The sequence below is a fragment of the Sceloporus undulatus genome, chromosome 6, assembly GCF_019175285.1.
Source record: "Sceloporus undulatus isolate JIND9_A2432 ecotype Alabama chromosome 6, SceUnd_v1.1, whole genome shotgun sequence".
NCBI classification, from domain to species: domain Eukaryota; kingdom Metazoa; phylum Chordata; class Lepidosauria; order Squamata; family Phrynosomatidae; genus Sceloporus; species Sceloporus undulatus.
The window spans coordinates 2,459,547-2,486,551 of NC_056527.1; the positions used below are offsets into that span (position 1 = coordinate 2,459,547).

The window sequence follows — 27,005 nt, forward strand, 5'->3', positions numbered from 1 at the left end:
GTGGTTTTTTCAGGCTATATGGCCCACAAAAAACTATAGATGCTGTTCATGAAAGCCTTTGACTTTATATTATTATATTATTTATGCATTTATATCCTGCCTTTCTCCCGATAATGGGACTCAAGGTAGCCAACACCGTATTTAAAACAACACAAATTTAAACCAATACAAAAGCATTTATGAAAGCATAAATATAAGATTTTTTTAAAAAGGATTAATTTCATTCTGTGACTGCATTCCACTTGCGGAATCCCATTTGTTACAGTGGATCCTTGTTATACGCTGGGGTTTGGTCCAAGATCCCCCGTGTATAAAATCCGTGTATGCTCAAGTCCCATTAAGTAATATGACAGGCAAAATGGTGTCCCTTATAAAAATGGAACATCAGGTAAATTTTACTTTTTTGGAACATTTTCAAACCGTGGATGCTTGAATCCGTGTATAAAAAATCCGTGTATAAGAAGGGCCGACTGTAGTTATATTTCTATCCCATGAATGGCTACCCTCTTCCCAACTTTACCTTCCCAACAACCCTGTGAGGTAGATCCAGCTGAGAGAGAGAGCAATTGGGCCCAGATCACCCAGTGAGCATCATGCTTCAGTGGGGAACTAGATCTCCCACATCCCGCTCCGTCATCTTGTGAAGATGGGGCTATTATTTAGCTTGCATCAATATATGGCTTAATGGGGTGCTTCGTTGTTTCTTTTAATTTTTGTTGGTTTTACTGTTGTTGTTGTTGTTGTTTCATGAATTAGTCACCCACTTTGAGTGTTGAATTTGTGCCCCGCTTTTCTGCTGAATGTTATTGTGAGTAAAATAACTGTAGGAATGCTGAAGCCTGCAAAGGGCCACACAATGATCTTATTTGCAATTCTGTGCACACTCAGGCTGCATCCTCACTGCAGAAATAACTCGGTTTGGCACCGCTTTAACTCTTTTCTGGCTCAAGGCTATGGAATTCTGGGAGTTGGATTTGACTGGTTTGACAGGTTTGGATGGGAGTTTCCACCCAAGACTCCCAGAATTCCATAGCCTTGAGCCAGGATGCTGAAAAGCTGTGCCAAACTGGGTTATTCAGTAGGCTATGCTTCCCAATAAGTGTGCCAAGGAGTGAGGCTTCCACGGTAAAAGGGTCCAAAGCAACCATCCCCAGCTCAGTGCCTTCCAGATGTGTGTCACTACAACTCCTATCAGCCAGTGGCCACAAGTGCATCTGGAAAATGGCAGATTGGGTTGTTGTTATCTGAACAAGAGACCTCCGTGAGCCCCAGACATCAACAGCTGTGCTCATGTCTTGCAGACTTTGGATAGCCAAGGCGTCCGTGATTGAATCAATCCCTCTAACACAGCCTTCCACTTTTCCCAGCATTATTGTGTTTTCCCCCTAATGAACCATGTTTTCTCATGAAAGTACGATAGCCTCCATTTAGTCATTTTGTCTTCTAGGGAGAGTTCAGGCTTGATTTGCTGCCTTGGATTGAATGTTTTGGATCTTTGGCAGTCTGTAATACCAGCAAACTCTCCTCCAGGACCACATTTCAAATGACTTGATTCTCTTCCCTGTGAGCTTTCCTCACAGTCCCATTTTCACAAACATCCATAGAAGCCAGGAGATCAGTTGATCTGATTTTGGTATGGACCATTTAGGTCTACTGTATATCCATGTGTATAGTCTCCTCTCTGATTGTATGAAGATGGTATTTGCAAGGAATGGGTTATTGGCATCACAACAAGTTTTTAGTTGCTCTCCTGCTTCATTTCTTGGGCCTAGTCCAAATCGTCCTAGTCTGATGACATGATAGCTAGCTTTAAATATCTGGAGGGACTTCATGTAGAAGGTGGAATGAGCTTGTTTTCTGCTGCTCAAGAGACCAGGATGAAAACCAATGGACTCAATTTACAGAGAATGAGAGAGAGAGAGAGAGAGAGAGAGATGCCATCTAAGTACTAGGAAGAACTTCTTTACTGTGAGAAATGTTTGACAGTGGAATAGACTGCCTCAGAGGGTGATGGGCTCTCCTTCTTTTGAGGCCTTTAAACAAAAATGGATGGCATTTTAGGAGAGTGCTTCAGTTGTGTGTTTCTGCATGGCAGGCAGTTGCATCAGAGGGCCCTTGGGGATACCTGCCATCTCTAAGCTCCCATGACTCTGTCTCCCAGTCTTCCTCATCTGATTTGACTGGTTTGGATGGGAGTTTCCGTCCAAGAACATCTGGAGGGCCTCAGCTTGCCCTCCTTTGGTTTAGAACCTCTAGACTTGCCCAGTGTTTAGTTAGATGAATGATTTTCTTTTCTCTGTCCTGGAAAGGTATTTGTAATGTAACATCACTGTAACATTTTTAAAGCTGAGGATCTTTCTGGCCGGCGAAGGACTCTTTAACATTCCTGATCTTTGGTTGCCTTAGGAAAGGGCAAGGAGACCTTTCTCGAAAGAGCTGTCTGTGGTGCTGAAGAAATTACATTTTCACTTCTTCCTCAGAACGATATACAGTTGGTTCTCCACATCTGCGGCTTTGACTTTTGCGGATTTGATTATTTTCGGTTTTGATTAATATATTCTCTTTAGGAATCTCTAGGTCCTTCATCACAATTCTGCCAGAAGTTGACCACAGAGTTGCACTGGAGAACCTAGAACTGCCTAGAGGAAACACTTCTCTAGGCATTTGTAGGTCCTGCAGCATGATTCTTTGATCAACTTCTGGTATATGTTGACCACAGAGTTGCATTGGAAGAGCCAGCGATTCCTAGAGAGGAGTTCTCTTAAGTAAAAAGGCTATTGTTATTTCATTTCATTTTTCCACATTCATAGGGGTCCTTCACCCCTGACCCCAGCGAAGATGGAGGGACCACTGTCAATAGATTCTGCCATTTCTGCATCCCATTTCCCATTCATCTGCCATGTCAGAAGGTGGCTGTAGCAGGGCACACTGCCAGCGCAAGCAGTTGAACTCTCTGACTGGAGAGATTTCTTCCAGCATCCTTTCTTGTGCCCCTTAAGGATGCTGGACTACTCCTTTGGTGTGTCTGGTGCAGCTGCTTCAAACAGGAAGGTCTTAGGGCCCATCTCCACTGAAAGCCCCCCCCAGGCCCCCTCACAAACATTTTCAAATGACTTGTTGTTGCCAGTTATCTGTTTGATCCTTTCCTGCAGTGACAGCTGGTGATTTAGTGGCACAGTGAATCCACTCTGGGTTTTAGTCTGAACTTGAAATATCCAAGGTGCTGAGCCATAACCCCAAAATGAGGCGGGAAAGATGGGAGAGTTTGGTGAGGGAGGCCATGTTTGCATATATAATAAATAAAAAATAATAAAAATTTATTTTTATACCACTTTTCCGCGATGATCAAAGCGGCGTACAGAAAATGCAATAAAAACAACAATACAGAATAAAAAATTCAATAAAAACATAGCAATAACACTATATTAAAACATTACATTAAACAAATAAAACCAATTACCCCAAATCAAAGCCAGCTGAATTGTTAATCCATGATGCCAGTACATATAGGGGGAAGCCACATAGTATCAAGGGACATGGGGGAAAGCCTGGTGGGAAAAAAAGGTTTTAAGCTTCTTTTTGAACAAATCCATGGAAGTGATGGAACGGAGCTCATCGGGAAGAGTGTTCCAAATTTTAGGGGCCGAGATGGAGAAGGCCCTTTGCGAGGTTGACGCATATCTCGAGGTTGGAACCCTCAACAAGTTCTTACCGGCTGACCTGAGTGTGCGGGGCGGATTATATGGGGAGAGGCGGTCCTCCAAGTACCCTGGGCCCAAGCCATTTAGGGCTTTATAGGTAATAACCAACACCTTGTATTGTGCCCGGAAGTGAATGGGCAGCCAATGAAGATCTTGCAGAACAGGTGTTATATGGTCAGTCCTGGAACATCCAGCGACCAATCTTGCTGTCATATTCTGCACTAATTGAAGCTTCTGGGTTTGGTACAAGGGTTGCCCCATGTAGAGCGCATTACAGAAATCCAATCGAGAGGTTACCAGAGCGTGTACCACCATTTCAAGGTCCCCCCGGCCCAGATAGGGTCGCAGCTGGCGTATCAGCCGAAGCTGATGACAGGCGTTTCTGACCGTCGCATCCACCTGAGATGTCAATTGGAGCGACGAGTCCAGAAGCACTCCCAAGCTGCGAACTGAGTCCTTCAGGGGAAGTGTGACCCCATTCAGGACAGGTGGAAAAATTTCACTACCCAGGGCCCAGGGAGCCTATCACTAGTACTTCTGTTTTCTCTGGATTCAGACTGAGTTTGTTTTCCCTCATCCAGCCCATTACTGAATTCAGACAGGCATCTAGAGGAGAGATGCCATCACTAGTCACTGCAACAGTTGGAGACACAGAGAAATATATTTGGGTGTCATCAGCTGATAACACCGCGCCCCGTGTCTCCGGATGATCTCTCCCAGCAGTTTCATGTAAATGTTAAATAGCATGGGGGACAAAATAGCTCCTTGAGGGACGCCAGATGTAAGCTCCCTCTTATCGGAGCAAGAGTCCCCCAGCTGCACCATTTGGAATCTACCTGAGAGGTAGGAGCGGAACCACTGGAGCGCAGTGCCCCCGATACCTAACTCCCTCAGGCATTCCAGAAGGATACCATGGTCAATGGTATCGAAAGCCGCTGAGATGTCCAAAAGCACTAACAGGGACACGCTACCCCCATCCATGCCCAGACGGAGATCATCGACTAAGGCGACCATGGCAGTCTCAACTCCATAGCCCGCCCGGAAGCCAGTTTGAAATGGGTCCAGAAAATCCGTTTCGTCCAAGATCGCTTGAAGCTGGAAGGCAACTGCCCTCTCGATCACCTTCCCTAAAAAAGGCAGCAGTGAAACAGGTCGATAGTTGTTTCGAATCAGGGGGGTCTAGAGAGGGCTTTTTTTAGCAGAGGTCTAACTACTGCTAATTTTAAATTAGAAGGAAATTGCCCTTCACTAAACAATGTATTAATTATGTGGCACAGCATAGATGTTACCGCAGACCCCCCCCCCCTGAGCCGTCCGCCATGAAGGACAGGGATCGAGAGAGCATGTCGTCTTCCTAACACTTCGAAGAATCTTGTCCACATCCTCGGTATTCACAAACTCAAAATGATCCAGTTTAATAGAGTCCACGGAAGCTCTGGATACCTCTCTTATAGGTTCTGAAGAAGTACTGGCGTCGAGATCAGCCCTTATCCGAGAGATTTTATCCGCGAAGAAGTTGTTAAATTCGTCACAGCAGGCCTTAGATGGTTCTAATATAGGGTTCAGGGAGGGGGGCAGTTGTGTCAGCTCCCTCACTACCCTGAACAGCTCTGCCAGATGCGACTCTGCGGACACAATACGTGCAGCACACAACGAATGTTTTGCTGCACTTATTGCCACTCCATAAGACCTCAAAAAAGACTCAAGGAGTGTCTTGTCGGCTAAGTGCTGGTGTCTTCACCAGTTGTGCTCTAGTCATTGCACAGCCTGCTTCCTTTCCCTGAGATCTTCTGTGTACCAGGGTTGCTTGTTGGAAGCAGGCCGGAAAGGACGCTTGGGAGCGATACTGTGTATAGCCCTGGAGAGAGCTTTATCCCAGGTGTCAGTCAGGGCATGAACAGAGTCGCCGTCAGTTCCAACCATATAGCCCTCTAGGGCTTTTTGGAAACTTTTGGGTTCCATCAGCCTTGGAGGGTGGACCATCCTAATAGGTCTTCCACCCCCGGGGGGGATTTGGGTAGAAGCCTTTAGTCGAGCCTCAACCAGGAAATGATCCATCCATGATAGGGCAGAGATATTACATATCTCTACCCACGGAGTGCCCATATCCGTACTAAAGACGACATCGAGTGTGTTACCAGCACAATGCATGGGCCCTGAGATTAATTGGGACAGGCCCATGGCAGTCATGGTAGCCATGAACTCCTGAGCCGCACCTGTTGGACCTTGACTGGCCTCGAAAGGGATGTTGAGGTCCCCCAGGACCAGAAGCCTAGGGGACTCCAACACCAGTTCCGAGACCAGCTGTGTCAGCTCGGCTAGGGAGTCTGTTAGCCCATGGGGTGGACGGTAGACCAACAGGATCCCCAAACTGTCCCTAGCCTTCAGGGTCAGGTAAATACACTCGATATAGTCTGTTTTCCGGATGGGGTTCCTGGTCAAGGTCAAGGTGTTTTTATGGACTATGGCAACACCTCCCCCCCGCCCACCTAACCTGATCTGGTCCTTGACTGAGTACCTGGCTGGAAGGGCCTGTGCCCACACTGCCTCACTCTCAGGCCCCAGCCAAGTCTCAGTAATGCAAGCCAGGTCGCAGTTCTTATCCTGAATGAGATCGTAAATTATATGGGTCTTGTTTCTGACAGACCTGGCATTGCACAAGAGCAGAGACAGGGTTTGTGGTACAGTTGGACTGACCCTCAGTTCTCTTTGGCTAGGAGGGTGGATGGAAGGAGAGATAGATATTAAGTATCGATCTCACCTTCCTTTCTGTTGTGGTTCCACGCTCCTACCGCTGTATCTCCCCTTGCCCCACACTACTCCAATAGGAGCTCCGATTACACCATCACAATCACCAACCACCTCCCCAAGCAATCCTCACCCCATGTCCGTTCTCTCTCCCCCTAATGACATCAAAAAAACACAGCAGAGGAAGACTAGGTTTGACGTCATTCCCCTGCTGCTATAGCTCAGCTAGCAATACACCAACTGCAAAGATGTGGTGGTGCAGTTGTTAGAGTGCTCCTCAGGAGTTGCACTGCTGTGCAAGGATGGCAAACAAACAGTCCTGGGGCACAACACACACACAAGCAGCGTCTTTTTGGGAAATCTCCCAAAAAACTATATTAAAAAGGTTTTTTTTACATTTTTTGACAGTTCAAAGATCTTTGGGGGCCACAAAAGTGAGACTTGAGGGCACATGCGGCACACAGGACACACTTTCCCCAACCCTGCTCTCCATAGTGTAGACCGGTTTTGGCAAGTTGCAACTCCCCAGATGTTGTTGAGACTGCAACTCCTGTCATTCCTCACCGTTGGCTTTGCTGGCTATAAGCCTGATGGGACCTGCAGTCCAGCAGTGTCTGGAGTGGGACATGTTGCCCATCTGGAGTAGACTCCTGCCTGTGTTAGTACAAGATTTCAAGGGAGATCAGCAACTTGCAAGGGGCGCCTATGCCATGTTTTGCAGCCTACTAGGAAAGTTCTCTCTAGCTATAAAAGTTGGGAAGTTGTCGGTATTTTTAGCTACGGCTGAAAAAAATAAAATAAACAATGCATAATTAATGAAGCTGCAGGAGAAAAAATGCTGGATGTGTTGCACTTTTCCTGTGAAACCATTTGTGCTGATTCTGGGTGCGAGACTCGAAGCAACAGCTTGGCGGGATATTTTTACCTGTTCCCTGAGACTTTAATTTACACTTCTGCAGCTCTGAGAAGTCAAGATGTGCCCTTGCAAATGAAGATGCTACCACAGAAAGAGAGAGAGAGAGAGAGAGAGAGTTTTTCAAATCCAAGTTGCACAGAACTCCTTCATTTTAGCCCGATGTCAAGGGTATAGCAAGATTCCATATTCAGACAGAGCTGTCCCAGTTCTTGTTCATATTTAAACTCTCTTAGTGCAGGAAAACCATGTTCTGTGACCAAATAGATTTCTGCAAATAGGATACATAGTGGATTTAAATGAGCCTCGTTGATCATGGTTTTTCAGATACATTTGACAAGTATTGGAGTGAATAAAGAAATGCCTGCACTCATTTGGAAAAGTTGAGGTTTGGAGCCTACATCTCCCCGAATCCCCTAATAAGCATAGCCTTGATGGATCGTGGGATCTACAGTCAAAAACAGGATGCAAAGGGATCTTGCAGCACCATTGAGACTCACTTAGCAAAAGAGGTTGTAGTGGCATCAAACTGCATTAATTCTGCAGTGTGGTAGCATCAGCCACCACTTTAGTCCAGCATGCTGGGTCCTGAGGCCCAAAAGTAACTTCCCCCAAAAGTTCTGGGATCTTTGCACCTTCCACTGAAAGTCCAAAGCAGGGAAAACCTTCAGCCTCGATTCTGCAAATTCCTGGGAACCAGGCGAAGTGGTTGCTAGGTGACTGTTAGAAAGCCTCATTAGTGGCTGGGGAAAAAGGAGAGAAGGAGTAAAAGGAAAAGAAGGAAGGTGTCAGGAGGAGAGGAAGGGGGTGAGGAAATGGCAATGGGGCCGGTGGGGAGCAGCAGGTGAAGGTTTGGCACTTTTCTCTAGGGCTGTCATACAGTTTCTGTTCTTATGGCTTCCACCTGTGGGTCCATGGAAACAGGTTGTCTACATTTCCAGCACTTCCAGCCACCCCTCATTTTCTCCTTGCAGGGGTCCTCAGCCTCCTTTAAATAAAGGGGTTTTCAAGGAGAAAGAAAACCATAGAACCATCAGAGTTGGAAGGGACTCCAAGGGCCTTGCAGGAAGACACAGTTAAAGCAATAGCAATGGCAATAGCATGTACATTTCTATACTGCTTAGCAGTGAACTCAGCACTCTCTAAGACAGTTTACAGTCAATAAGCCAGTTGCCCCCAACAAGCTGAGACTTGTTTTACTGACCTATGAAAGGATGGAAGGCTGAGTGGACCTTGGAGCCCTGCCTGGGATTGAACTCACAACCTTGTGGCTGCAGTATTAGCATTAAACCACTGCACTGTCAGCACTCCTGGATGCCCATTCCACTTTTGCTTAAAGACCTCCATGGATGGAGAGTCCGCCATTCTCTGAAGCAGTCCATTTCACAGTCAAACAGCTATTAGGGTGAAATATTCTCCCTAAAATTTAAGCAGACTCCTGATTCAGTGCCATGACCCATTGCTTTGACTCTGCCAGCACCAGCACAGCTTGGGAAAGCTACCTTTTGGGCCACTGGCTGGAGGATTCTTGGAGCTGTAGGGAAAAAAAGAAAACAGTAATAGAATAGAATCATAGAGTTGGAAGAGACCCCAAGAATGGCCACCCAGTCCAACCCCATTCTGCCACGCAGGAACTCTCCATCACAGCACCCCTGACAGATGGCCATCCAGCCTCTGCTTAAAGACCTCCAAGGAAGGAGACTCTACTACAATCTCCGAGGAAGGAGTGTGTTCCACTGCCGAACAGCCCTTACTGTCAGGACATTCCTCCTAATGTTGAGGTGGAATCTCCTTTCCTGTCGCTTGCATTCATTGCTCCATTGTGTCCTATTCTCTGGAGCAGCAGAAAACAAGCTTGCTCCATCCTCAGTATGACATCCTTTCAAATATTTAAATAGGGCTATCATATCATCTCTTAACGGTCTCTTCTCCAGGCTAAACATACATCCAGCTCTCTAAGTCTTTCCTCATTAGGCATGGCTTCTAGACCCTTCACTGTTTTGGTGGCCCTCCTTTGGACACGATCCAGCTTCTCAACATCTTTTTTGAATTGTTTTGCCCAGAACTGGACACAGTGTTCTAGGTGAGGCCTGACTAAGGCAGAATAGAGTGGGACTATTACTTCCCTTGATCTAGACACTATACTTCTATTGATGCAGCCTAGAATCGCATTGGCCTTGTTAGCTGCCACATCGCACTGTTGACTCCTGTTCAACTTGTGGTCTACTTGGGCTCCTAGATCCCTTTCACATGTAGCCTCATTAAGCCAGGTGCCCCCCCCCATTCTATATCTATGCACTTAGTGGGCCCTCCACATATGCTGGGTTTAGGGGCACAAGGCTCCCACGGAAGTGGAAAAACACATATAATTCTTCTTTAAATCTAAGAGAACACCTCCCTAGGATTTTCTTGGTCCCCTAGTGTAACTCTATGGTCAGCATCTGTTGGAGGGAATAGAATTGCGCTCGAGGACCTACAAGTGCCTAGAGAAGTGCCTCTCTAGGGAAGTTTGGGGGAGGTTAACCATAGAGTTGCACTGGAGGATGTAGAGATTCCTGGAGAGAACATATTGATCAAATCCATGAATAATCAAATCTGCAAAAGTCCAGTGTGGAGAGCTGACTGTATTTCCAAGCTCTGGGCATGGGGCAGCTTCCCCGCTTGTTCCCCACCTGCCCGCTTCTTTGGTCCCTTTGCATTTGACCAACAGCCCTCCGACTCCAGATGAACAGAGGCTTCCAAATGCCTTGCCTTCTGCAGGTGTTTCCAGGACAGGCTGCTTGCTGGTCCCTTGAAGCCATGCCTTGTCTCCTTGGCAGCTGCAGAGAGAGGCTTCTTTTTGGCTCAGTGGGGCCAGTCTATAAATAGTGCGGCAAGACAGCTTGGGTTCCCATAAGGGCCCCTTTGTTTCCCTGGTGAGCCATGTGAGCTTCCAAGGGCTGGCTTCTCCAGCAGATCAGGGCACTGCCCTTCTTTCACCAGCTCTGCTGCCCAGGGCATCTCTTTTCTTAGGGACAGGGAAAAGAGCATGATGTGGGAGCCAGGTAGAGGCACAAAGAGGCCAAGGACAAATAAATATGGTGCCCTTTAGCCAAGATAGCCAGCATGGTGTCGAATAAGAGAATCCTAGCGCTGGAAGGGACTCCAACCTCCTTCTACCATTCAGAAAAAAACCATCCAAGCCCTCCTCCCATCCAGCCACTGTTTAAAAACCTCCAAAGAAGGAGACACAACCATCCTCCAAGGCAGCAGATTTCACTGACCGACAGCTCTTATTGTCAGGAAGATCTTCCTAGTGTTTAGGTGCAATCTCTTTTCTTGTAGTAGTTTCAGCTTTGGACTACAACTCTGGAGGCCAGAGTTTGAATCCCTGCTCTGCCATGGAAACCCACTGGGTGACCTTGGGGAAGTCACACTCTCTCAGCCTCAGAGAAAGCTAAGGGCAAGCCCCCTCTGCCCTTTAACTCTTTGAACTATTATGGATTGTGTCTGTTTTTAATTGTTGTAAGCCGCCCTGATCCCTGGAAGGGCGGGGTATAAATAAAAAATTTTTTATTATTATTATTATTAGTTAAAGCGGTGCCAGACTGGATTATTTCTCCAGTGTGGATGCAACCTCAATTTGATCTCCTCCTTTTCTGGTCTGCTCTGGGTTCCATCAGAGGGTCTGCAGCAGGAGACCCCCTTCATGCTCATGCTCAAGGAGGGAAGGGGCCAGATTTCCTGGCTGTCCCATTGAGGCCTCCTTCTTTTCAGGACCCATCAGGCAGGCTTGCAAAAGACAGATGTCAGGCATGGGGATCAATGGCCTTGCTTGCAAAGAAGCCCAGTGGGACCGGGGAGCTGAGGGCAGAGGTCATCTTCCAGATGGCAGCACGTGTGCGATGCGCAAAAGTGGTGGCGGGCCCAGGCACTTGTAAAGTGGACAGAAATAGGGGGTGGGGGGACACACTTCAGGGGCACTTCCCCAGCAAGACAGGTCAATGAATCAAAGCAAGTGCTCCCCTGCCCATCTCACAATCCTTTCTCCAAAGGAAAAGGGGTCATAAAATGAAAGAAATACAGGGTGCCTCTACACTGTAGAAACAATGGAGTTTCACACACACACACACACACACACACACACACACACGCCACTTTAAGTGGAAGTTGCACTTGGAGGTCTCTGTGCTGCCAGCCTCCTTCCCGCATCCATGGACCACCACAGGAGGAGGGTGCTGAGGTCCGAGTTGCCATGGTACTTACCTAGCACCCTGTTGCCATGGGTACGGTTGGCCAGGAACGAGGCGGATGGGCTTAAGATAAGCTTAGATGTGGGTTCAAACTCCCCAACCCATCTGTCAAGGGAGGTGGCGGACTCTTCTCTGTTGCTAGTTGTGCCTGAAAAGATAACGGCTCCACTAAATCGACTTCCTTTGGTACCCAAGTTGTCCTGCCAGGGTTTTGGACATCCCAGTATCACCAGCCAGTCAGAGGTGGAAAGGTTTCTCCTGATGGCTCCAGTCAGAGACTGGGAAGAAGGTGACTTAAGGGACTGGCGTAATTCTGTGGCTCCTGGTAGTGTCCGTCTCATTGAGGGAATGGATTCACCTGGAGTGGGTTCACTACCACATTTCTATGTGTAAACCACCTTGACAGGCATGGCTGGTAAAGAGTCAAGAGAGAGCCTTCTCAGTGGCAGCCCCAGGATCTCGAACCGAACCCCTTTCCCTGGGAGGTCAGAATGGCCCCAGTCCTGCCATCCTTCCATTAGGGCTTCAGGCAAAGAGTTCTTCCCCTGATAGGCTTTTAGAATGGAATTTATAAATACAAGTTTAGCATCCTACTGGGAAGTTCCATCATTGTAATTCTCATTGTGTGAAGTAGGATTGTGCTATCGCTTCCCCTACCTTCCCACTGTGCAGTCCCTGGGAAAAGATGTGCGATCCACACCCCAACGCCTCTTTTAGTTCCACAAACACTTCTTCACTTTGCCTCTCTCATACTGCACAGTTATAACATTTATTCACTTGGCCTCTCTCTTTCACACAATTGTAGCATTTCGGCCTCATTCCCACTTACAAAAAAAAGTGGTTTGCAATCCAAATCGATGGATCGATTCGACAATGGAGCGTGATTCCCACTACATTTGCCCCAATCACATTTTTCCCTGTAAAATAACCCACTTGTGGTTCACATTCACAAACTAATCGATTCAAAATGGACCCTCTCCAGCCAGTCAAAAGGCAAATTTAAATCAATTCTGATCCACGTCTGGTTCATGGTTGCGCAGAATTGATTTATTCAAAAAGACGTTGAAAACATCAGCGTTAAAAAGAGGTGGGTTAAATGGGTCTAGCGCATGCTCCCCCCCCCCCCCCCAGCTTCAGCAAATTGATTCAAGTGGGAACCAGGGCCATTTGAACTGATTCAAACCGATTTGCGATCTGGTTTAAAAGTTAGTGGGAATTAGGCCTTAGATTCCTTTCTAATGGTCTCAGCTGCATCTTGTGGAATACATGGAACTGTAGTTTGGTGAGGTACTAGAACTCTCTGGCAGGGAATTCTTAGTATCCCTCATTAAACTCCAAATCCCAGGATTACGTAGGATGGGGCCATGATAGTTAAAGTGGGACCGTTGTGCTATAACTGTGTTGTGTTCAGATACAAGAGTTCCCTTGCTTCTCTGGAGGATAAAGCCCTTCCAAACTCTGTCAAGCAGCTAGTCCTTCAACTTCTTGCTCTCCATGTCTCTCTGTGTCTTTGCAGGACAAAGAGGCCGCTGCAGGTGCAAGTGTCGGACTGCATCCAGGCCAGCCTGAATGGACGCAAGAGGCTGGTGTCGGTGGAGACCCGCGAAGGACAGGCCACACCAGACTTCGCCAAGAGCCGGGACGGTTTTGTCCTCTACTGCCCAAGAAGATGATGAGCGCAGCTGGGGGTTGCCCTGGATCTGCCTGGACCAAAGATGCAGAGAACTGGAAGAGGCCTGCAATTCTAACTAGCCGTGAACTTCCCCTGCAGCATATTTCTTTTCTTAGTCTCTTTGGCTGCATCCACACTGGAGAAATAGCTCGGTTTGGCACTTGCCTTGGCTTGGCAGGTGCCAAACTGGGTCATTTCTCCAGTGTGGATGAGTTGAAGTAGACACAGATTCAGCCCTTGCACTGCTCAGTCCAATATCCCTCCACCTTGATATCCCATTCCTTTACTGAGGTTACAGCCCTTTTATTATGAGTCAAGGATGGAAGAATTATTTATTCATCCCTAGGTCACAAAATGGGTTTCTCTGCAGTCAGGAAACGCTGTAATAATAATAATAATAGTAATAATGATGATGATGATGATGATGATGATGATGCACCAGGGAGAATTTTTGTGTCATTTTCTTCTGATAATTGATGTGCCAAAGTGTTGGAGATGAATTCAACTGTGAAGAAAAGCATATCTTTTTGTTGTTGTTGTTGTTGTTTTGTTTTGGCACTCAAAACATGTTTTCTGTGCAGAAAGTTATTTTTCTTCCACAGAAGATGCTTCTTTTCCTGCGTAGGAACCCTGTTTTGTTTGGAGAAAACAGAATTTTGCACACACACAAAACCACATGCTTTCCTCCAGAGACTAATTCCTGCCCAACACTTCAGGACGTTCAGATACAGAGAGAATGGAGGAATATTTGTTTTTCGCCAGAAAACTTCATTTTCTGAGGACAAAATAATTGAGTGTTTCCAACGCTATCATGAATATTCAGGTAAAACCTGGGTCAACTCAGTGAAATCTTTGACGCAGCCCAGGAATGGCCACCTTTTATGGCAGAAGTGGGGAAGTCTGGCCAATGGCCTCCACCTCCTTTTCACCCCGTTTCTCTTGGACACCCCTTTACTTCCCCACTTTTCTGGGCCTTTCCTGATATAAAGGGGCAGATAAATTGGGTTCCACCTCAAGCTGTCTCAAATGGCCTTAGTCCCCCAACTTTTCACAGATGAAAACTGGAACACATGTGGCCAAGAAACATCAGAGTGTGGTCAAAGTGGCAGATGTTATCGATGCGGAAGAAGACACAAGCTAGAAGATGCTGCAGATGTTTCCTTTTCCCTAAGCCTCCTGGGAAGGGCAAGACCCTGCTCCTCCTCTCCTCTCCCCTCTACTTTATTTATTAGTTTTGTGGTCTGTAATACCATACAACGTATAGAATAATATAATACAACATATATAATAAATCCTTACTAAATATTACCATTATTACAGCAGATACTCTCCCCTTGCTGAGATAACTGAGCAGAAACTATTTTTGCATTGTTAATTCAGTTTGTACCAATTGAAGGAATCTGAGGACAAAAAGGGAAAGCAGAAGGTGGAAAGAGAAATTGGGACCTTTTAAACCTTGCTGAAAAAGTAGGATGACAGGATTAAATAGACTGTCCCTGCCAGATTGGGACATTTGGAGTGTAGGAATGTCTTCCAGTAGGAGTTCCCAATGGGCAAACCAAGAGGAAAGAGCCAAGAAGAGGAAGCATCAGGTCCACCAGGCAGTGGACGATGGTTACTCCCAACACAAGGAGGTAGTGATTCCCCAGGTAGTGGTAGCCATGCTCTTTCTTCAGGAGATGCTTGTGTGCTTGCATGGAGCCATTTTGATGCTGAAATGAGCAAATGAAGAAGTCATTACTTGTATGCCAAGTTCAGGTGTTCATCTGCCAGGCTGGTGGCAGCTGGGGACCCCCCATCAATGGGGTGCTAACTCTGCTCTGAGTTTCATCCTGAACTTTAAAGGAGCTATCCACAGAACAGAACCTGTTTTGTGGATTCCATTTGGCTTATTGGGGCCTCTTTTACAATTCAGACTAGAATCCAGAACAGATTCACTATAACTGTTGCAAGTAATGTAGTTACCTGTTGCTAGTTACTTTTTTTTTTTAACTGCCAGTGAGGTAATAATGATGTGTTTTAAAATAAATTGAACAAGCAGGAATGAAATGTCTGGTGTAAAGAGTAGTATCTCCTAGTTAATTTCCAAGGGTAATTTTTCGTAGGCATTTTAAGGCATTTTTACAGGGATTCTTTCAAGTGTTATGCCATTCTCCTTTCAATCCCAAAGTGTTCCTACCAAAAAGTAATGGAAAGTTCTAAAAATGTAAAATGAGTTTTAACCGTTATTTCTTGCTCATCAGTCCTTGTCATGGTAATGGCCACAAATTGCTTTCCGCATGGTAGGATGGGGTGACTTTTTAAAGGAAGTACAGTAACTGTCCAAGCTCTTGGAAAGAGGTATGGCCTATGAGGAATGACTTAGGGAGCTGGGGATGTTTAGCCTGGAGAAGAGAAGCTTGAGAGGTGATATGAAAGCCTTGTTTAAATATTTGAAGGGATGTCATATTGAGGAGAGAACAAGCTTGTTTTCTGCTGCTCCAGAGAACAGGATCCGGAACAATGGATGCAAGCTCCAGGAAAAGAGATTCCAGCTCAACATTAGGAAGAACTTCCTGACAGTAAGAGCTGTTTGACAGTGGAAGACATTCTGGTGGAGACTCCTTCTTTGGAGGCGTTTAAACAGAAGCTGGATGGCCATCTCTCAGGAGAGCTGCAATTGTGTCTTCCTGCATGGCACATTCAAGTAGGATCAAGATGGATGCAAAGCCAGAACCATTCCAGATCCTGAGATTTCTGAGCCAAAACCTAGGGATGGCCCCTGGCAATGCGACAACAACTTGCAACAACTTGATTGAAATCAATTAAGCTTTGCAAACTGAAGCAAGCCACCAGGTCAAAGTAGTTCTGCAGTTGCTGGTGTGTGTGTGTGTGTGTGTGTGTGTGTGTGTTTTAAAGAAAGATAAACACAGACATAACCATCTGCACCTCTTGTTTCTTGCCTGAAAGCTGTCTGTATGAAAATGGGACAATCTACCCCTGACCTCCTGTCAGGAGCTGACCCATAAAATCTAGGGATTTAAGCTGGCCTGTTGAGATCTGCCATTGTTCCTCCCAAGAGATGCCCCCCCCCAACCTCTATTGAAAGACCTCCAAAGAAGGAGAGCCTGCCAACCTCCGAGGCAATCGGTTCCAGCGCTGAAGAACTCTTGCTTGGGTCTAGCCATCCCTGGTCCTAAAGCAGCCATCTCTGTTGCCTGGAGCAACCCAACTGTCCTTGAAAAGCAGAGCAGGCAAGTGCAGCCCAGCCAAGCTTTGAGCCCTGCCTTGTCTAATGAACGGATTGGACACTATGGTCCCCTGGGGCTACAGCCGAACTGTTAGACTGTGCCTTGCTCACATGCGAGGAGACAGGCGTGTTGGCGAGGAAGGCCAATGGTACTGACAGCTGACAGCGTCAGGAGGTGATGGAGATGCCCAGGCCTTCCTGCGGTCCTTTGAACCCAGGGCAGAGAAATGTCAGCATCAGTCAAGGGCTGGACCAGATTTGGGACCATAATTGCATATATTTATCCCCTCAGCTAGTGGAGCGGCATTCAGTGGGGCCCTTGGTATCCACTGGAATTTGGTTCCAGGACCCCCTGTGGATACCAAAATCCAAGGATGCTCAAGTCCCATTAAATACAATGACGTAGTAAAATGAATGACCCTTACGTAAAATGGCAAAATCGAGGTCTGCTTTTGGAATTTATATTTAATATGTTCAAGCTGTGGATGGTTGGATTCATGGGTAAAGAATCTGTGGATAGAGAGGGCATAGTGTACTTTCAAACAGAAAGTTATTTGTGGGAGCCAAGGCTCCCAAAATCTCTCATCTCCTGGCCATGGGATTCTGGGAGGCTCCGAAAGTCATTTATCCCAAACTTTGATTCATAGTGCTATAATTCCAGTTTTACTGCTATGGCTGCCTCCTGTGGAATCCTGGGATTTGTAGCTGTATAAGGTTATTTAGAATGATCTTCCACAAGTCTTTGTTCTAGTACAAATTAGGGGTATAATTCTTCACTAATGTTCTTCTTGAAAGAAGCCATGAGTAGGTTTACCAAGTCACACCCCATATGTTTAGCAAGTGACACCTATCGACTGCCCTGTGCCTAATGCCTTGTTTATTTTAATTGGATTATTCTATTTTCAAATTATTTTAATATTTCATTGTTTAATTCTGTTTTAGGGGAGGGAGGGGAGGGGATTTTGGGATTTTGTATGGTGTTTTGATATGTAAGCCGCCTCAATTATCTTTGATAGAGAGGCGGGATACAAATAAAATTTTTATTATTATTATTTAAGTCTCTTCCCACTATTTTGAAAATTGCATTGTTTTTGAAGACTATTTGCTTTTGGGGACTTATTCTGTGCAAAATGTGCACATGGTATACGTTTGTGCAGAAAACAGCATAAAGCTAATAAAATACTATTTTCTATACAGAAAATGCTGTAACTGGGGGGGTTTATTCTGTTCAAAATTCATATTTTGGGCCCAAAAACAACAACAGCATTTTCTCCAACAAATCAAGCCCATTTTGGGGGGGACTTGCGCCCACAGCTTTCCCAGCCTTGCTTTCCATTCTGACTATCCTCCTGCATTCAGCAATAGCCTCTTTCTTTCTTTCTTTCTTTCTTTCTTTCTTTCCTCTTTCAGCTGTGAAAAGCACTTGGCACTCAGGACCAGGTGGGCTGTAAGGTTTTTTCTTTCTTTCTATTTTTGCTCTAAATCTCAGTGTTCCTACCATTTAATAATTCAAAGCAATGTGAATCACAGGAAAGTGGGAATAGCCATGTATTATTAGACGCCTGTGAATGCTTTCTCAGAAAGGCTGTGTGTATGCGAACCGAGGCGGCCAGGTGGCAAAGGCACAATGGCAGATGGCAGGAGACACCTTTGCGTTGGCTTTGCCCATCTCCTCCCTCCGCTTTTCCTAGAATTTCCCTTCGGTGCCAAGCTGGTTGCATCAGCCAGAGGTGAGAGGGCTTAGCAAGTACATGAGGAGATGAGACCAGTCTCTCCTTACGGAGGGGAGCCAGCTGAGGACACTTGCTCTGGATGGGGAGCAGCAGCACCGAAAACCTCAAGACCATCCTCTGACCGTCTGCAAAACCAGGGCCTCAGAACTGAAATCCAACGACGTTTCAGTTGGTTTGCAGCAGAGCTATTACTTCCCTTAATTTGGAAACTATAATTCTATTACTGCAAGTCACACTGGGTCATGTTCAGCTTAGGTTCAACTGTAAACCCAAGGACTATTTTCCTCTACTGCTGCTAGGCCAAATATCCCCATCCTATACCTGCATTTGGGGTTTGCAATCCCAATGAGGTAGCATCACATCATTCTGTGAATGTAAATGTATGCCCTGTGTGCTCAGTGCGGAAGCTCAGAGTTTGTGTTCCCCTTTCCCTCCCAGACAGGTGCGTTACAGATCTGCAGACAGTGAATAATAGGACTGTAGGCAGATGTGAAGGGGAGGAAGTTAAGCATGGTTCCCTTCTGGCTGTAAAACCCAGGTGTTATCGAGTTTGGATTTATATAAATTTTGAGTGCCAAGCGATCAAAAATCATGACCCCTGACTGACCCCATCGCCAGCCGCCATTATCCCAAAAGCAACCTGACCACGTAGCCAGACAGCCTTGCAAGGCATGGCTATAAGCAAAAGGTAGATTTAAACCTTTTAGAACCAGTTCTGGGAGTTGCCCTACCAGATTTCGCCAACAACCCTAAAGAAATTCGCCATCTCCTATTGATGGCATTAAGTACTTAGCCATCTAGACAATGGTCCTCTCCCAAAGAAGTGGCAGAACCCTTTTGTGTATCCATTGTTTAGCTTTAGACTTAGTCAATAGATAGCCATCAAGACCTTTGTTCATCAGGTAGCCATAGCCTGCAGACATGTTTCACAGTATAAATACGACCCAGATTCCAGCCCTTCCTTGGGCTTGTGAGCTGAAGTTCCAAACCTCAAACTCTGTTGAGCAACTGCTCCGGAGTTCTCTTGGGCACTGCGCCCCACTGAAATCACTTGAGCAAGCCAAAGCCCACTGTCTCTTTCGGGCCTCTTGTTAGCTTAGCCCACTGCAACTTAGCTCCTCGCCACTGCGGTCGCCGCTTGCTTTCCCCGTTCCCCGTGGCCATGTTCACCTTCCAACATCCCTCACATCCATCGCTTGGAGAAGACTCCTAAGGTAATTATTTCAATGGTGCCTCTATCCTTTCTCCTTTACCCCCAACTCTTCCCCTCCCTTGCTTTAGCATTGAATGTGTGTGTGCGTGTGTGATCCCTTTTGGTTGTGTGGCTTTAATAAATGTTTATATTTGCATTGCAACTCACTGGCATTGGAGTCTCTGTTTCTTGGGGTTGGACTAGATGACCTCTGGTATACACATAGGGACACGATCCTGCTGCGTGCGTTGTTAGGACACGCTTCTCGTAATTTTGAGCTAATTAAATTCCTCTAATTCAATCCTTCCTAACACAGGTAAAGCCCTCCTTCTCTAGACTTTCCAAAGCTTGTCCCATTCAAAGTGCGTTCAAAAGGAATGGAGATGGACTACAAAGTGGTGGAACGTATGCTTTGCATGTGGATGTAAAAAACGATGGCTGACTTTCAGGTCTGGAAACTGGGTCAGTGACTTGCCCTGGATGGATTGCACTCTCCCTACATGAGAGGGGCTAGCATTCTCAATGCACTACTTAATTATGTAACAACCTTATTTGCATGGCTAAGTAGCGTCTCTGGATTTTACCTCACATTCCTAATATACTGGGTAGCAGCTGCTGTGAGTACCAGAGGTCTGTTCTCCTGTCAACTGGGCACAGTAGACTGATGTTTCCATCTTCTCTTGCTAGAGCTCTCTGGTGCTATTGTAGAATCATAGAACCCTAGAGTTGGAATAGACCCCAAGAAGGGCCATCCAGTCCAAGCCCCTTCTTCTGCCATGCAGGAACTCTCAATCACAGCATCCCCATTGATAGATGGCCACTCAGCCTCTGTTTAAAGACCTCCAAGGAAGGAGACTCCACCAAAATCTCTGAAAGAGTGTCTTCCACTGTCAGACAGCCCTTACTGTCAGGAAGTTCCTCCTAATGTTCAGATGGAATCTCTTTTCCTGTAGCTTGCATCCATTGTTCTGGGTCCTTTTCTCTGGAGCAGCAGAAAACAAGCTTGCTCCCTCCTCAATATGACATTCCTTCAAATACTTAAACAGGGCTGTCATATCACCTTTTAACCTTTTTTTCTCCAGGCTAAACATCCCCAGCTCCCTAAGGCTGGTTTCCAGACCCTTCACCATTTTAGTCGCCTTCCTTTGGACACGCTTCAATTTCTCAATGTCCTTTTTGAATTGTTTTGCCCAGAACTGGACACAATATTCCAGGTGGGGCCTGACCAAAGCAGAATACAGTGGCACTATGACTTCTCTTGATCTAGATGCATCCATAGCTGCAGTTGTAAATTCCAGACTAGACATGTAGCTCAGAGATCCATCTTTACCACTGGATATCCAGGTGGACTCTGTGATTTGTAATGCTTGGGCTCAGCTTTGACTGGTCCACTGGCTCTAGCCTTTCCTATCAAGGGATAATTTAGCCACAGTAGACCATGCTATGTAACCTACTGGATCAGATTCATTGTGGAAGGCAATGGCTGGTGTGAAGTTGCTACCTTCCAGGTCTGATGGCTTTGCTGGCCGGGTGGTAAAGAGAGTTGTTTCCTCCTCGCTCCCAGCCAGCATCTCCACCAGACCTAGAAAAGGCTGTTGAGAGGAGGAATGGGGTATTAAAAAATTATCAGCACCACATGTCAAATGTACTACATACGCCACTGCTAAGAATTAAGCATATAAACATTTAGAAGGCCGTTGGGATTTAGTGCCATAAGATCACTCTCAATCCCAACACATACATCCCGTGCCTTCACCCAGTTAGGCCTTAAATCATGTACCAGGAATTTGCTGGAAGGTGGGACCTTGCTGCGCAAGTGAGGGCACCTCTGAGTATATGCAGAGTGCATTTCTGGGGTTGCTGGGTAAGGGCAGCCCACCCACACACCTCTAGATCGAGGAGGCAGCTCCTGAGTGTGTGGTTTCTAGGCACAACAGACCTTGTGTGCTCCATCTTCACAGGCGTCGTCCGTCGTTCCTCACATGTGAGATACATCTCCTCAGAGCACAAATGCTCCACTGGATGGTGAAAATAATAACGCATTAGCACATGCCTCCCACTCCTCCATGTGCGCAGCCCTGAACTGCTGAGCCTGTTCTTGGCAACCAGCTTTACCACAAGTTCAAAATCCGCTGTGCTTTCAGAAGCTACTGGGGCCCTTCCCCATCTTTTCTTTCTTTCTTGCCAGTTTGAAACATCCTCCATTTTAAAACACCTGCTTGGCACCTCAGACATTTTGTTTGATGCTGAAAGCATCCCCTTTCAGTCATGATTCTGTCTCTCCTTTTTAAAGAAGAGTTGCTGCTGCTACACTTTTTGGCCTCAAAGAACCAGAAAAACTGAGCAAAAAGGCTGTTTCAAAGCCACCTTTAGCTCAGTAGTAAAAAGCACCCACAAAGGTTGCAGGTTTAACCCAAGGCATCTCCAGTTTAAAAAGAAGAAGAAGAAAATGGTAATAAATGAAAGAATCAGAGAATCAAAGGGATCTCCAGTGGTCCAACCCTTTGCCATGTGAGAATCCACTGTCAAAGCATTACTGAGAGATGGATATTCAACCTCTCTTTAACAGGCTCCAAGGAAGAAGAGTCCACTACTTTTGGAGATAAGTCCATCCCGCTGTCAAACAGCTCTTGCCATCAAAAGGCTCTTCCTAATAGTTTTTTGTGGGTTTTTCGGCTTATGTAGCCATGTTCTAGAAGAGTTTATTTCTTACGTTTCACCTGCATCTGTGGCTTTGGCATCTTCTTCCTAATGTTTAGCTGGAATTTCGTTTCTTATCATTTGAACTCATTGGTTAAGGTCTTACTCTCTGGAGCAGCAGGAAAGAAGCTTGCACCATCTCCTTCATGACATTCCTACAGATATTTAAAGACAAGCTGTATGAAAGCCAGCATGGCAAATAGTGGGTTGAGCACTACACTATGACTCTGGAGACCAGGATTTGAATCCCAGCTCAGCCATGGAAGTCCACTGGGTAACCTTTGGCAAGTTACACTCTCTCAGCCTCAGAGGAAGGCAGTGGCAAAACTCCTCTGAACAAATCTTGCCCAGAAAACCCCGTGATATGTTCACTTTAGGGTCACCATAAGTTGTAAGTGACTTGAAGGCACACAACAACAACAACATCTTGAGAGAAAAGCAGGATATAAATTCAATAAATAAAGAACTAAATAAGCTGTCTTATAAAGAGAATTCAAAGATATAGCCATGTTAGTCCATGTAGTCTATGAAAGCTCATGTTCCAACTCCTTTCTTTCAGTTTGTCTTATAAATAAATATAAGCGTTGGAACTCCTTGCCCAAGGAAGTCAGGGTGCCCCGTCTCTTTTAAGCTTCTGGTGGACAGACAAAACAGGGCTTTTCCCCAGGGCACCCAGTGTTTAAAACTGCAGATTTAGCTGTTTCAAAACTGGATTCCAGGATTGTTTTTAGGCTGCGTTAAGGAGTTTTTAAAGGGTGTTTTAATATGTTTTACTAATCTTTTTTTATCCTTGTATTGTTTTAATTGGTTTTCTGTAGTTCGTCATCTCAGGAGCCTTCTGGGCTAGGTGGAGGGGATACAGAAATACACTTGCCTCTCCATATTCACTGGAGTTAGGGGCACAAGACCCCCGTGAATGGGGAAAAACCACAAATAACACCTCTCTAGGGATCTCTAGGTCCTCCAGGGCAACTCTGTGGTCAACGTCTGACAGACACTGACCATAGAACTGTGCTGGAGGAGCTACAAAGGCCTAGTAGAGTGTCCTCTCTAGGAATAATCTCTAGGTCTTTCAGTGCAACTTTTGGTTAAAACTGACCATAGAATTGCACTGTAGGACCTAGCTATTCCTACAGAGAACATATCAATCAAATCCGTGAATAATCAAATCCACAAATATCAATTATGGAGGGATGAGTGTACTTTAATAAATAATAATAAAATATGATGCATATTTGAAGGTGTGTAATGCAGAGCATGCTTGTCTTCTGCAGTTCAACTAGACACTAGAACCTGGACCAATGGATTCCGATGGCAAAATGAGAGATTCCACGTAAACATTGTCTGAGAGTGGGATGGATTATCTTGGAAGGCAGTAGACCTTCCATCTTTGGAAGACTTTAAACAGAGGTCAGATGGACATCTTTTGGGAGTGGTTTAGTTGTCTCTTCCTGCATGGCAGAATGGGGTTGGACTATATGGCCCTTGTGATCCCTTTAACTCTATGATTCCATGATCCTGTGGTCATACCAGCAGGGGATTATGAGAATTGCAGTCCCCCAAATGAACTCTTCCCATATCTGCCAGGAGTCAGCTAGACTCAACCACACCCCAGTGTCAAATCACAACAGATCCATCGCCCTTTCTTCTCCTCCTTCCAAAAACTTCACATTGCTTTGATTTTCACTTTTTATTTTGCATAAAGTGCCATAGTCGACGGTTCCTGCCTCCCTGTCCCACCCCCCAAAGTAACCCACCTTTTGCATCATTGGAAAGATGGACAACTTGTTCACCCGCCATGGTACAGGCCAATACAGTGTAGAAACCAAACATTTAGGCAAGTCTCGGTACGTATAATACAAAGAGACTTCAAACGTCCTCTGGAAAGAAGAAGAAAAATGTCCTTATTCCAAATGTTAAAGAACTTTTTAGTGCCTTGTAGCACTTTGCTGTCCCATCCTCCTTTGCAGTCTGAGGATACTGGTCTTTAGAGTCATAACACATCTCACAAAAAGTGTCCTTTTCCCCCAAGACAAGAAGAAGCAAGTTCTCAATCCACTGATTGTTGTTTTCCACTCCTCAAAGCAGGGAGAAAAGGCTCCCCAAAAGGCAAGCGAAGAAATAAATACAGATTCCAAAGGTCCAGGCTGATCTGATCAGGATATTGATCTGTTCTTACTGTAAATGCCAAAGGAAGGTAAAGAAGGGGGAAATCCAGCATATTTTGGAAAGCAGAGATTGCCAAAGTCCGGGGGACCGTCCATGTGCCTACAACCAGGCTTGTTAAAAAATTATAAACCCAATAATTATAAACCCAATAATTTCCCCTTGCTCCCCCCAAAATGCCACATAAATGGAAGAAAAGGGAAAGAAAGAAACATTTAAAGCAAAATCAAGTAGACCTTCTTGACATGCACAGTTCCAACTGTCTCCACATGAAACCTATATACAGGATTATGTACAGATCAGCATTGATACCAAGCGGGGAATCATTTCAGCAGCAAATGGTGGAGTCTCCTTCCTTAGAGGTCTTTAAACAGAGGCAGAATGGCCATCTGTCATGGATGCTTTGACTGAGAGTTCCTGCATGGCAGAGGATTGGACTGGATGGCCCTTTTTGGAGTCTCTTCCAACTCTATGTTTCCATGATGCTATGAATGGCTTTCCTGAACCTGTTGCACGTGCCCTGGATCTGCAGCACTATACCTTCTGCCATCCTCAGCCAATGGGAGATGTAATCCAACACATCCAGGGCAGATGTGACATGTTTTGGATGGCAGCCGCAGTCTTCAGGGGTTCTCTAGAAAGTGCAGTCAAGATGGCCAAAGCTTTAAATGAGGATGAATAGACAAACTAAAAGAGGCTGTAGCAATTTGCTTTTGCCTGGCCAACTGGGAAGGACAAAATGGCACGCGCTGCTGCCTGCCCCTCTTGCTGAATTAACTGAATGCAAACCGCTTTTGCATTTTGAACTCAGTTTGCAGCAATGGAAGTAAGTGGAGGACAGAGGCTAATGGGAAGGAAAAGATTCCTTGTGTTGGAAGCCAAGCAGGGTCAGGGTTGGTTTGTACTTGGAAAGGGAACCATCAACGAATATCATGTTCTATTTCAAAGTAAGGCAATGGCAAAGCACCTTGGAGTATTCCCTACCTAAGAAACACCTATGTGGAGTTGTGGAAAGTTACTTTCGGATGACAACTCCAGACCCAAAGCCATTCCCTTCTAGCACTTTCTTTGCATCAACACCTGACTCACAATCACAACGCGCATACACCAATACTGTATATTCTCGTGCGTTTCCCCCCAGCAACTGATAGAGAGAGATAGACTACTCTTGGTACTGGATGTAATACACAGTCACAGGGATTAGACTAGTAGCCATTAAGCAGAGCTGGGGAAAGTGATTAATATATATTTTTTATTTTTTATTATTATTATTTTTTGGACAGCAACAGCCAAAAACACATGGCTGGGGGATTTAAGTTCAGAGAGCTGTAGTGCTCCCCAAACTACATATCCCAGGATTCCATAGGAAGCAGTCATGGCAATTAAAGTGGAGTCATAGTTCTTTAATGGTATAGTGGGAAAGGGGACCCAACCTCTGGAAACTGGGGGAAATGATGTAAATTTGGATTTCTTTGTCTCTCCAATTGTTCCTTCCAAATAGAGTTGACCCATTCAGTCCACTAATCTTACATTTGTCTCAATTTAATACATTCCCACTGTTACTCAGGTTTAAGAGTAACAATTGGTTTTAGGCTTCGGTCTCCTTAACTATTTGCAAAAGGAAAACCTGCCGCTTATGTTTTATTTGGTTCTGAAGGTCTTCACTGGAAAGCCAACAAACAGCATAACAATATAATAATATTTTAGGCCACAAAGAAAAGAAAGCTATTGTTCTGTAATGAAAAGGCCCTTTCACGGCGCGAGGGATTTAATGCAAATGGTTTTGTGTCATTTTAAAAAAATCTATATTTTAAACTGGAAGATGCACATATGCACCACTTTTCTCTATTTGTGGTTCTGCTGCAATCTCTAAATTTTGCCAGTTGCCATGGAAATCAGCAGGAGACACATTTATTTAAATCCCCTTTCGGCCGAGAATCATAGCTAAATAACCCAGTTTCCATCAGATATGATTCCCTTTTTCTTTCTCACCTCTAAAGAGCAGTTTGTTCAGGATCCTTCTAGATCCTATTGGTTTCTGCCCTGGGGGAAAAGCCTCAAAGATTCACACCTCAAAATGGTTTTCATCTGAATTATCATGGTGTTTCCCTTATAAAAAATAAATGTGGAAACAGAAGAGGTTTGGAGGATGCTAAGAATCCTCTAACGCAGTCCTACTTTTTTCAGAGGGAAAATACGGTTCATAGTAGCTTAGTGGTGGCACCAAAATTTGGAAAGTTACTTTTTGGGAGATTAACAGCTCCCAGAGCAGTGACCATATTGGTGGATATTTCCAGATTCAGGATCTGGTACTTCCATGGGTGCATCTGCACTGTAGAAATAATGCACTTTGAGACCACCTTAGAACTGCTATGGCTCCATCCTACAGAATCCTGGGATTTGTAGTTTGGTGGCAAAGAAGTCTAAAGAGCTTGCAAAACTACAAACCCCAAGATTCTATTGAATGGAGCTACACTACTCCAAAGTGGTATCAAACTGCATTATTTCTACAGTGGAGATGCACACTATCAGGTCAAGGGAAATGAAAGGGGTTTGTGAGCCTGAAATAGCTGCCAGTCAAAGTTGACAAAACTGGCCTAGACGGACCAATGGCCTAATCCAATGCAAGTTTGCTTTGCTTTCTATGATCGGCTGTAACTTCTGGGGTTCCTTATGGGATCAGATGCAATATACTGGGCTCCTAAGCAATCACAGCACT

The 27,005-nt window shown here is 45.4% G+C and overlaps 1 protein-coding gene across 1 annotated transcript in view; it reads left to right on the top strand.

Annotated features, from left to right (window-relative positions):
• LOC121932843 (unconventional myosin-Ig-like) overlaps positions 1-13,267 on the top strand; it is a 59,906-nt gene extending 46,639 nt beyond the window's left edge. The window contains exon 17 of the mRNA XM_042471855.1: positions 13,111-13,267. Within this exon, the coding sequence (XP_042327789.1) occupies positions 13,111-13,267 (157 nt within the window). The remainder of the gene's footprint in view (positions 1-13,110) is intronic.
• Positions 13,268-27,005: the final 13,738 nt, after the last annotated feature.